Genomic DNA, 12,500 nt, shown 5'->3' on the forward strand with positions numbered 1-12,500 from the left:
ACTGCACCCTTCGCTGGAGAGGTTTGCTATTGGGGGGGAGGGGGGGGGGGGAATAAAAGGCTTCTCTGTTTGTCTCATTGTCTGTCTGTCTGCGCTCAACAGACTGTTGTCAGCTGGAGTGATGGCCTAGATGAAACACGTCCACCTAGGAAGCGAGAGAATCTGAGCGCGCTGGTTGGAATCACGGCTCAGTCGCCAATATTTTCTCCCCCTTCCACTAGACCTTGAGTGGTGGTCTGGACGCTAGTCATTTGGATGAGACGATAAACCGAGGTCCCGTGATCAGCATGCACTTAGCGCACGTAAAAGAACCCACGGCAACAAAAGGGTTGTCCCTGGCAAAATTCTGTAGAAAAATCCACTTCGACAGGAAAAACAAACAAAACTGCACGCAGGAAAAAAAATACAAAAAAAGTGTAGCTACGCGCTGTCCCTCGGGAGAGCAGCCCGAATTTCACACAGAAAAATCTGTTGTGACATAAAAGAGAAATACAAGTACAAATACTAGCAAAATCACATCCAGTAAAGTGACTAATTTTGTTCATACAGAACTTGTACGACCACACATTTTAAGTCATCTGCCTGCGCAATCCTCCCAGCCTGACTGCATCAACGGGAAGGGGTGTTTCCCTTCAGGCTCAAAATTTATAGGAAGCGCTAAAACGATAGCTACCAAACTTCATGTAATGGCTAAAATATAACTTTGAAACACGTTGCTGAAGTCTCAAGACGAAGGATGCAATAGTTTACTCGTAACTTTAAATCAAAAACAGGAATAGTGAAACGTCAGCTTCTGTCGATCGTGAGGGTTGTGGGCTGTCTTCTTGCTTGAAATGTCCACCACTTTGTGTGGACCGGTGGCTAATTTAGTCTCCTTCACTTTCCCAAGAATTATCGGATGAATTATAAGACAAATCGTCATTATATAAGTCGAATCCGCTGTTGTCATTTTCCATTCAGTAACTCTGCGTTCAGTAACATCCATTAACGCAGCACCAAATTTGCCAAGCAAATGACTGGCCAGCAGCATAACCCAGCGAGCTTTGTCAGGCCTTGAGGGAATATGAAATAGGATTAACTGAAGTAAGATTAGATACATAATTAAAAAAAACAACAACAACATGGAACCAAATGAAAGAATTAATGAGTTGAAATAATAATAATTTTAAAGTAAAGAAAAGAATGAGTAACAATATGAATAACCATAATGATTGTTTTAATCAATAGATAATTAAATAAATGTAAATAAACACACACACATACATACCAATATATATATATATACACAAGGTATTATTTTTTGTACACACTCACACGCACACGCACTCCGTACTAATTTTTGTACACACACACACACACACACACACACACACACACACACACACACACACACACACACACACACACACACACACACACACATGTTTGTACACACACACACACACACACACACACATTTGTACACACACACACACATTAATTTTTGTACACACACACACACACACACACACACACACACACACACACACACACACACACAAAGTATTATTTTTTGTACACACACACACACACAAGGTATTATTTTTTGTACACACACACACACACACACATACACACAACCATGGCGTACTATTACATTACCACTTATAATCATCCATCCATGCATTGTCCTATACTGTACATGTAGATCAGGAACAAGGCGGCTCCTGTGTGTGTGGACTCGAGTGGAAAGAAGAAGAGGAGACCCATTGTGTATCCCTGCCATGGTCAGGGAATGAACCAGGTCCGTGTCTGTGTCCGGTACTGGTTCTGGTTCTGGTTCTGGTTTGGGTTTTGGGCTCCGTTTTCTTTTCTTTTGTGTGTGTGTGTGTGTGTGTGTGTGTGTGTGTTGTGTGTTGTTGTTGTTGTTGTTGTTTTTCTTTCTCTCCAGTTTTTGGTCGGGTTTTCGTGTTTATGTTTGTTTCTCCGGCTTTGATGTTGATTTCTCTCAACAAACATTAATTTTATCCGAGTCTTTGGTTTTGGATTTTGGAATTTGGTATTGGGTTTTGGCTTGGGGCTTTGGATCTGTGTATTGGTTTTGGGTTTTGGGGATGTGGATTTTGGTTTGGGGTTTTAGTTACGTGTTTTGGTTTTGGCTTTGGGTTTAAGATATGGGTTTTTTTTTCTTGTTTCTTTTTGTTTTCTTTTTTTTTTCAGTTCCGGTGTCGGTTTTGGTTTGGTTCAGGGGTCGCGAGGGTTGTTTTTGTGTTTTGGATTTAGGTTCAGGGTTTGGCTTGGGTTTTGCGTTGGGTCTTGAGTTGGTTTTGATCTTTGCTTTGACTCTGGGTTGTTTTTTTTTGCGTTTTGGTTTTGAGATTTTATTTCAAGTTTAGGTTTGGGTCTTAATATTTGTTTTTGAATTTTGAGTTTTGGGTTGGCGTTTTAGATTTGGGGTTTTGTTGTCTGGTTTTTGGTTTAGGTTGTTTTGGGGTTGGGTTTGGGTTTGGCTTTGGTTTGGCATGGTCTGATCTTGTCTTGTCTGTTTTTGCTATCGGTTTGGATTTTGTTTTGAGCATTGGGTTTTGGTTTTGGTTTCTTTTTGGTTTGGGGGGATACTGTTTGTTATTGGCTTTGGTTGGCCTCGTCTGGCATGGACGTATCTGATTTGTCTTTAGGCTTTTTATTCTATTCTATTTCATTCTATGTATTCATTCATGTATTCATGTATTTATGTATTTATTTATCTATCTGATTATCTATCTATCTATCTATTTATCTATCTATCGATCCATCTGTCTTATCTTATCTATCTATCTATCTATGCTTGTTTATTTTATTTATTCATCTATCTATCTACTTATCCATTTTATTTATTTATTGACTCACTTGTGAAAACAAAGTGAGTCTATGTTTTAACCCGGTGTTCGGTTGTGTGTGTGTGTGTGTGTGTGTGTGTGTGTGTGTGTCCGTGGTAAACTTTAACATTGCCATTTTCTCTGCAAATACTTTGTCGGTTGACACCAAATTTGGCATAAAAATAGGAAAAATTCAGTTCTTTCCAGTCATCTTGTTTAAAACAATATTGCACCTCTGGGATGGGCACAAAAAAATTAAAAAAAGAAGCCAAATTATATGCAAACTGAATTTACTGTTATATATATATATATATATATATATATATATATATATATATATATATATATATATATATATATATTTTATTCTCTAAACTTGGCACTTTGATCTGATGTTCTGACACAACAACAAGAGCAGTCATTTTTTTCATTTTTTGTTCAAACAGGAACTTCTTTTGCTAAGCATGGAAGTTATATTTATTTTGCATGTCTTTGGTGCAGATAGTAAAAAAAAAAAAAAAAAAAAAAAAAGGAAATTAATCTGCAGTTAATGCTAGGGGGCTTAATTTTCATTAAACTGATCTTTCTCATCTTAAACATTACATTTTGAAATTATACTCAATACATAAAAAGCTTGTGTGTTTTACTCTCAGTGTACGGGGCTTTCACTATGCTCATTCACCCAAGTGGTCTTTTTCGGAAAATACTAAAATCAATATGACGAGTGGACTTTATAGATCTATTGGCTGAGCCCTGAAGGTCATGGGCAAAAATCAATTGCGTACACATATTTATACATATTCAAAGCTCGTGCTCATATTCTACGCGAACACGAACGACGCCATTTCGTTTCAAGTTGTTGACCTGCCCGTTCAATCCTATATTCAATCGACAATACACGATAACATGTGATGGAAAATTGGAGAAGGAGACCGTTAAATATTTATTCAGAGAAAGATTTGTGAACGCCTCATCACTTACTGGATTATGCCCCAGACTGCCATAAAAATATCCACAGAATCAGCGGAATTCACAGTCAAAAATAATAAACCATGCGGGCGAGTTAATACCCTTGAATTGATGAAACGTAAAAAATTCCAGTCTTGACTTTTCTCAAAATGGAGTCCTTTTCACTTCATACGAAGTTTAGAAGTACTTGTACTTGGCTCTATATGTTATTAGTTTAACAAAATACTCAATTTTCATATCAACTTTAAAACTATAAAACTAGAATGAACATAAAAGAGAAATTGAATGGACTGTGTCAGCCGGGTGTAACTAAACTTGTACATCTATCTAGATCCAGAGAAAACGGCTAAATGTTGCAGTGTGATTGCGGCGATAGCCACGTCTGCTTTACCGCCGACTTAAAAAGAATTTTTAATTGCCCTTAAAGATTTTTTGAATGCTCAAGATACACCAGAACAATATGATTTAAACAGCGTTCTCACTGCGAATACCGCAATCGATTTATCGCCCTTTAAAAAAAAACATGATTAAATGTTATATTTTTGCACGTCAGTTAAGAAGCCTCGATATTGTAATGGGTAAGACAGTTTCTTCTCACCCGAACGCGCGGGGTTCGAATCTGCCGTTAGGACTTTTTTCTTTTCTTTTTCTTTTTAACCCGAAGCTTTATAATAACAAATACAGAACACATTTTAAAGATTAGATTTTTTTATCACAAGTGAATCTTGAAGGCCTTGCCTCTCTTGTTTTTCTTTTTGACGAGAAGATTGGTGTGTGCGTGATTGCGTGCGTGCGTGCATGCGTGCGTGCGTGTGTGTGTGTGTGTGTGTGTGTGTGTGTGTGTGTGTGTGTGCTGAACAGTTCTGGTTGCTGACAGCTGAGGGCCAGCTGAAACAGAAGAACATGTACCTGGCCTTCTCAGACAATAAGATTCAGATCTTATCAAACCCCGTGCATTTTCCCGAGTGGGCTTACCAGGTGACTCGTCTCTTATTCTCTCTTTTTCTCGGTCTCTGTCTTTGTTTATCTCTGTCTGTCTGTCTGTCTGTCTGTCTGTCTCTGCCTTTGTTTATCTCTGTCTGTCTGTCGGTCTGTCTCTGCCTTTGTTTATCTCTGTCTGTCTGTCTCTGCCTTTGTTTTATCTCTGTCTGTCGGTCTGTCTGTCTGTCTGTGTCTTTGTTTATCTCTGTCTGTCTGTCTCTGCCTTTGTTTATCTCTGTCTGTCTGTCTGTCTCTGTCTTTGTTTATCTCTGTCTGTCTGTCTGTGCCTTTGTTTTATCTCTGTCTGTCTGTCTCTGTCTTTGTTTATCTCTGTCTGTCTGTCTGTCTCTGTCTTTGTTTATCTCTGTCTGTCTGTCTCTGTCTTTGTTTATCTCTGTCTGTCTGTCTGTCTCTGTCTTTGTTTATCTCTGTCTGTCTGTCTGTCTCTGTCTTTGTTTATCTCTGTCTGTCTGTCTGTCTGTGCCTTTGTTTTATCTCTGTCTGTCTGTCGGTCTGTCTCTGTCTTTGTTTATCTCTGTCTGTTTGTTGGTCTGTCTGCCTTTGTTTATCTCTGTCTGTCTGTCGGTCTGTCTTTGTTTTATCTCTGTCTGTCTGTCGGTCTGTCTCTGCCTTTGTTTTATCTCTGTCTGTCTGTCGGTCTGTCTCTGCCTTTGTTTATCTCTGTCTGTCTGTTTGTTGGTCTCTGTCTTTATTTATCTCTGTCTGTCTGTCTGTCTGTCTGTTCGTCTCTGTATTTGTTTATCTCTGTCTGTCTGTCTGTCTGTCTGTCTGGCTCTGCCTTTGTTTTATCTCTGTCTGTCTGTCTGTCTGTCTGTGCCTTTGTTTATCTCTGTCTGTCTGTCTCTGTCTTTGTTTATCTCTGTCTGTCTGTCTGTCTCTGCCTTTGTTTATCTCTGTCTGTCTGTCTGTCTCTGCCTTTGTTTATCTCTGTCTGTCTGTCTGGCTCTGCCTTTGTTTATCTCTGTCTGTCTGTCGGTCTGGCTCTGCCTTTGTTTATCTCTGTCTGTCTGTCTGTCTGTCTCTGTCTTTGTTTATCTCTGTCTGTCTGTCTGTCTGTCTCTGTCTTTGTTTATCTCTGTCTGTCGGTCTGTCTCTGCCTTTGTTTTATCTCTGTCTGTCTGTCTGTCTCTGCCTTTGTTTATCTCTGTTTGTCTGTCGGTCTGTCTCTGCCTTTGTTTATCTCTGTCTGTCTGTTTGTTGGTCTCTGTCTTTATCTCTGTCTGTCTGTCTGTTGGTCTCTGTATTTGTTTATCTCTGTCTGTCTGTCGGTCTGTCTCTGCCTTTGTTTTATCTCTGTCTGTCTGTCGGTCTGTCTCTGCCTTTGTTTATCTCTGTCTGTCTGTTTGTTGGTCTCTGTCTTTATCTCTGTCTGTCTGTCTGTTCGTCTCTGTATTTGTTTATCTCTGTCTGTCTGTCTGTCTGTTGGTCCCTGTCTTTGTTTATCGCTATCTGTCTGTCTGTCTGTCTGTCTCTGTCTTTGTTTATCTCTGTCTGTCGGTCTGTCTCTGTCTTTGTTTATCTCTGTCTGTCTGTCTCTGTCTTTGTTTATCTCTGTCTGTCTGTCGGTCTGTCTCTGCCTTTGTTTATCTCTGTCTGTCGGTCTGTCTCTGTCTTTGTTTATCTCTGTCTGTCTGTCTGTCTGTCTGTCTGTCTGTCTGTCTGTCTGTCTCTGCCTTTGTTTTATCTCTGTCGGTCTGTCTCTGCCTTTGTTTATCTCTGTCTGTCTGTCGGTCTGTCTCTGCCTTTGTTTATCTCTGTCTGTCTGTCTCTGTCTTTGTTTATCTATGTCTGTCTGTCGGTCTGTCTCTGCCTTTGTTTATCTCTGTCTGTTTGTCTGTCTCTGCCTTTGTTTATCTCTGTCTGTTTGTCTGTCTCTGCCTTTGTTTATCTCTGTCTGTCGGTCGGTCTCTGCCTTTGTTTTATCTCTGTCTGTCTGTCGGTCTGTCTCTGCCTTTGTTTATCTCTGTCTGTCTGTTTGTTGGTCTCTGTCTTTATCTCTGTCTGTCTGTCTGTTGGTCTCTGTATTTGTTTATCTCTGTCTGTCTGTCTGTCTGTCTGTCTGGCTCTGTCTTTGTTTATCTCTATCTGTCTGTCTGTCTGTCTTTGTTTATCTCTATCTGTCTGTCTGTCTGTCTGTCGGTCGGTCGGTCTGTCTCTGTTTATCTCTGTCTGTCTGTCTGTCTGTTGGTCTCTGTCTTTGTTTATCTCCGTCTGTCTGTTTGTCTGTCTCCCTGTCTGTCTGTCTTTCTTTGTCTTTTTTTTGTGTGTATTTGTCTGTTTTCCCTATCTCGCTCTCTCCCCTCTTTCTCTGTCTGTCTGTATTTCTATCTCTGTACTATCCTCTCTCTCTTAGCTTGAAGAGCTGGATGTAGTAAGTAGTGATACTTATTTCATTACCCTCTTGACATAAAAGTCTTTATTTTTCGTTTCTGTGAAAGTCTGCACTTAATTAGAATGATTCGTGTGTGTGTGTGTGTGTGTGTGTGTGTGTGTGTGTCCAGATTGAAATGCTTTGATTTGTCTCTGCCCAAGATCGATGCATCTGTTGTTGCTGTTGTTATTACTGTCGTTGTTCTTATTGTTATTGTTATTGTTGTAGCTGCTGTTGGTGGTGGTGTTGTCATGGTTACTGTTGTTGTTGCTGCTGTTGTTACCATCAAACATCAACATCATTATCGTCGTTGTCATCATCATCATCATCATCATCGTCATCGTCATAGACGTCATCGTTGTTGTCATCACCATCACCATCATCTTCATCATTATCACCGTCATAGTCATAGTCGTCGTTGTTCTTGTCGTCATCGTCATCAATGTCATCATCATCATCATCATCACAGTCACCATCATCACTATCATCAACATCAGCAGCAGCAGCAACATCATCACCACCAAAACAATCGTCATCATCATCACAGTCATCATCATCACCACCACCATCACCACCACCATCATCCCCATCCCCACCATCATCACCATCACCACCATCACGATCATCACCATCACCATCACCATCATCATCATCACCACCACCATCACCATCACCACCATCATCATCATCATCACCACCACCATCACCATCACCACCATCATCATCATCCCCATCACCACCATCACCACCATCACGATCATCACCATCACCATCATCACCACCACCATCAGCATCACCACCATCATCATCACCATCATCACCATCACCATCATCATCATCACCACCACCACCACCATCACAGTCACCATCATCACCATCAGAACCACCATCACCATCATCACCACCACCACAATCACCACCACCATCATCATCACCACGATCACCACCATCATCATCACCACCACCAACACCATCACCACCATCATCACCATCACCACCACCACTATCACAGTCACCATAATCATCACCACCAGCATCACCACCACCACCAGCATCACCATCACCACCACCACCACCACCATCATCATCATCACCATCACCACCATCAGCATCACCACCACCATCACCATCACCACCATCACAGTCACCATCATCATCACCATCACCACCATCACCACTACCATCCCCACCATCATCATCATCACCATCACTATCACCACCATCATCATCACCACCACCATCACCATCAACACCACCACCATCATCATCATCATCATCACCACCACCATCACCATCACCATCATTTATTTATTAAGACTTCTTGCTATAGCGCATATTCTTGAAGCTCTATGCGCTTTATCATCACCATCACCACCACCATCACCACCATCATCATCACCACCACCAACACCATCACCACCACCATCGTCACCATCACCGCCATCATCATCATCATCACCACCACCACCATCACAGTCACCATCATCATCACCACCACCATCACCACCATCATCACCATCACTATCACCATCATCATCACCAACATCATCATCACCACCACCATCATCATCACCACCACCACCACCATGACCACCCCCATCATCATCACCATCACCACCATCATCACCATCACCACGATCACCATCACCACCAACATCATCATCACCACCATCATCATCATCATCACCACCACCACCATCACAGTCGCCATCATCATCATCACCATCATCACCACCACCACCACCATCATCACCATCACCACTACCATCACCACCATCATCATCACCACCATCATCATCACCATCACCACTACCATCACCACCATCATCACCACCACCACCACCACCACCACCACCACCATCATCACCACCACCACCACCACCACCATCATCACCACCACCACCACCACCACCACCATCATCATCACCATCACCACCACCACCATCATTATCATCACCACGATCACCATTACCGCCACCATCACCACCATTATCATCATCACCATCATCATCACCACCACCACCATCACAGTCACCACCATCATCATCATCACCACCACCACCATCATCACCATCACCATCATCACATCACCACCATCATCATCACCACCACCATCACTATCATCATCACCACCACCATCCCCATCAAGGTGCTGACAGTGGTGTTGGTGATGGTCAGGGTGACGGGAGGGTGCTGAACGTGCCTCAGGGCCGCTGTCTCCAGGCCTCCACTGACCTTCACACTCTCTCCCTGCTGCCCTGCCACCCCGCGTCGTCATGGCAACGCTGGACAATGAGACCACGTGACCGCCACTTGTTGCAGCCTGTGTAGCCAATTGGTGGATTTTGTGTGTGTGTGTGTGTGTGTGTGTGTTTTCCCTTCCTCTCAAGGCCTGACTAAGCGCGTTGGGTTACGCTGCTGGTCAGGCATCTGCTTGGCAGATGTCGTGTATCTTATATGGATTTGTCCGAACGCAGTGATGCCTCTTTGAGAAACTGATACTGATTGTTTGTTTATTTATTTATGTTCAAATGATATATTCTTTTTATTTTCTTTGTGTGTGTGTGTGTGTGTGTGCAAACGGTTAGGGGCTGATGTGAAGGGGGTGGGTACTTGTACACCGTACGTGAGTGGGTTCGCTGTGCGTATATATATATATATATATTCGCGTATTTATTTATGTATTCAATTTTCTATGTATGTATACATTCATGTATTTATTTATGTATTGAATCATTTATTTATTTATTTGACGGGCACAATAGCCGAGTGGTTAAAGCGTTGGACTTTCAATCTGAGGGTCTCGGGTTCGAATCTCGGTGACGGCGCCTGGTGGGTAAAGGATGGAGATTTTCCCGATCTCCCAGGTCAACATACGTCCAGACTTGCTTGTGCCTGAACCCCCTTCGTGTGTATACACACGCAGAAGATCAAATAGGCACGTTACAGATCCTGTAATCCATGTCAGCGTTCGGTGGGTTATGAAAACAAGAATATTCCCAGCATGCACACCTCCGAAAGCAGAGTATGGCTGCCTTTATGACGGGGTAAAATCGGTCATACACGTAAAAGGGGAGGGGAAGGGGGAGGGGGAGAGACTCGGAATGAGCGGCGTGGGAGTAATGCCACTGAAAGAGTGCAGAAGATGGGGAGAGAAAAAAAAAAGATCATGAGCTGAATTTTACTTCTAATACAAATTTTATTCACACACACAGAGAGAGCCAGTCTCACACCTGTTGTCAGAAACTCATACAAACCAAACTCAATTCAAAAGCAGTTCAGTCATTTTTTAGGTGCTTTATTAAAATCTTGAATGTGTTTAGCAAGGTTGTGGGCGTGAGACAAGACAGCTTATCTGAAGTGTACAACATCAGAGTATGACAGAAAGTCGTATCCATTTCAAGCGACAGCAGCCATATTCTGGAAATTTATCAACTCCTGCCTTTACCTCAAGTAGTTCAATTCAGCTGTCAGAGAACAACAATGAACATTATATTCAATTTCAGAATGCTGTTGTATGCACAGTCTTCAACTGTGACTACTGCATGTTTAAGGCCGTGATGATCTTAGTGATTTACTTTGATACCTTTTAAGTATACTGTGATTATTGTATACTGGTCTGCTCTGTTTTCTGTCTTTTGTGTATACCGGTTGAATGGCTGTGATTCTCGTGTACTGTTTGTGTGTTTTAGACTACAAACGAATTTATCTCCTTAAGATAATAAAGTGCTCTGTATTCTGTTCTTTATTGCTGCAATATACAATGTAATTTTAACAGTAATGTATAATTTCAGATTCCTTGCCAGGTAACTGCTTTAAAGTGTGTGTAAAAAGCACAAAGGTTCCACGTGCAGTATATACTAAAAGTATGTAAATTAACCCATGGCAATAAAAGGGTTGGCCATGGCAAAAATTCTCAACAGAAAATCCGCCTTGACAGTAAATTGAATATTCCGACAGGCAGAAAGAATGGGTGGCGCGCGAGAGAGAGAGAGCAACAGAGAACTGATCCCACAAAAAAGACGATAAAGACAGACAGATACAGACAGAAACACATAGAGACAGGCAGACAGTCATATGGTTCGTACAGACAGATAGTCAGTCATCGGGTTTGTCTTCAGAATGCTTAGTTATCAACTTCACTTTCCGAGACGTCTAGGTCAACGTTCGAAGTCTCTGTCACTTCTTCGGTCGTTTCCGCTTCCGTAACCTCTTCCGTTTCCGCTTCTGTAACCTCTTCCGTTTCCGCTTCCGTAGTTATCACATCTCCCACGTCACGTGACCTGAGAGAACAGCCCGAATTTCACACAGAGAAATGTGTTGTGACAATGCAAAGCAATACAATACAGTACAAGACATTTCAATACATAAGGGAAAAAAGTTAAAACAGCAGGACATGGTCTGATGTCAATGGTGAGCAGCTCTCCCCTCGGGTCATCGATATTAAATTTTGGAAAAAAACCTGTCGTTTTGACAATGGCTTCTTCCCAAAAGCAGTCAGTGCCAGTTATGGTGTGTGTGTGTGTGTGTGTGTGAGTGACTGCAGATGACGAAAACTGCAGTAGCCCAATACCAGGGAATGAAGAACTAGCTCTCTTCCCCAAGAAATGAATTGTGTTGGTTTTCCACCACTACTGAGTTGTATAGAGGAAAAAAAATGTATATACCTTCGTGATTTTAAACCTCTAACCATGACCTTCGATAGGTTTATATTCGGAAGATAGAAACAGAATGGCGATCCAGCGATCTCTTTATCTAGATGTACACGTATACACGAAGAGAGAGAGAGAGAATTAATGAATTTTATTTCAGAGGGTAATAGAATAAGCAACAATGCTTTCTTCATCCAGCCCTCAAAAGGAGAAATATGGGGAAAAATGTAATCAAATAGATTGCAAATAACATCACATGAGATTAAACGAGATAGGATGAAAAAAAAAAAATAAATAAAAGGAATCACAGCATTACATTCATAACAAATCATGGAAGTACTACACTGTACACACAAACGCAAACATACTCTTTAGAGAGAGACAGACAGAGAGAGAGAGAGAGAGAGACAGAAGGAGAGATTTACCTCTCTGTGTATGTATCTTTCTGTTGGCTGTGTTCTGAAATCAACGAGTGTCTTTAAGAACAGATAGAAAAGATAAATCGATGAACACATGAACAGATAAATACTGTTAGTAAAAAAAACAACCAGACAATGAAAAAAAAAGACAACAAGCAAACAAAGAAAAAAGAGAAAGAAAAACATGCCAACCAAAAAAACAAAAATAAAACAAAACAAGCAAATCAACATGACCAGCCGCCGTGGCGAA

The 12,500-nt window shown here is 41.5% G+C and overlaps 2 protein-coding genes across 2 annotated transcripts in view; one reads left to right on the forward strand and one right to left on the reverse strand.

The window, feature by feature from the left end:
• The window catches only part of LOC143278037 (polypeptide N-acetylgalactosaminyltransferase 5-like), a 27,981-nt gene extending 18,314 nt beyond the window's left edge, over positions 1 to 9,667 (forward strand). The window contains exons 9-12 of the mRNA XM_076583049.1: positions 1 to 21; positions 1,688 to 1,783; positions 4,668 to 4,784; positions 9,358 to 9,667. The exon at positions 1 to 21 is cut by the window's left edge and continues 117 nt beyond it. Coding sequence (XP_076439164.1) covers positions 1 to 21; positions 1,688 to 1,783; positions 4,668 to 4,784; positions 9,358 to 9,510 — 387 coding nt within the window. The 3' untranslated portion in view covers positions 9,511 to 9,667. The remainder of the gene's footprint in view (positions 22 to 1,687; positions 1,784 to 4,667; positions 4,785 to 9,357) is intronic.
• A 182-nt stretch (positions 9,668 to 9,849) lies between these two features.
• LOC143278038 (uncharacterized) overlaps positions 9,850 to 12,500 on the reverse strand; it is a 53,290-nt gene continuing 50,639 nt past the window's right edge. Inside the window, exons 18-19 of the mRNA XM_076583050.1 lie at positions 12,257 to 12,290; positions 9,850 to 11,462 (exon numbers count right to left, since the gene is read on the reverse strand). Coding sequence (XP_076439165.1) covers positions 11,306 to 11,462; positions 12,257 to 12,290 — 191 coding nt within the window. The 3' untranslated portion in view covers positions 9,850 to 11,305. The remainder of the gene's footprint in view (positions 11,463 to 12,256; positions 12,291 to 12,500) is intronic.

Source organism: Babylonia areolata, chromosome 35 (assembly GCF_041734735.1).
Source record: "Babylonia areolata isolate BAREFJ2019XMU chromosome 35, ASM4173473v1, whole genome shotgun sequence".
In the NCBI taxonomy this organism is placed as follows: Eukaryota; Metazoa; Mollusca; class Gastropoda; order Neogastropoda; family Buccinidae; genus Babylonia; species Babylonia areolata.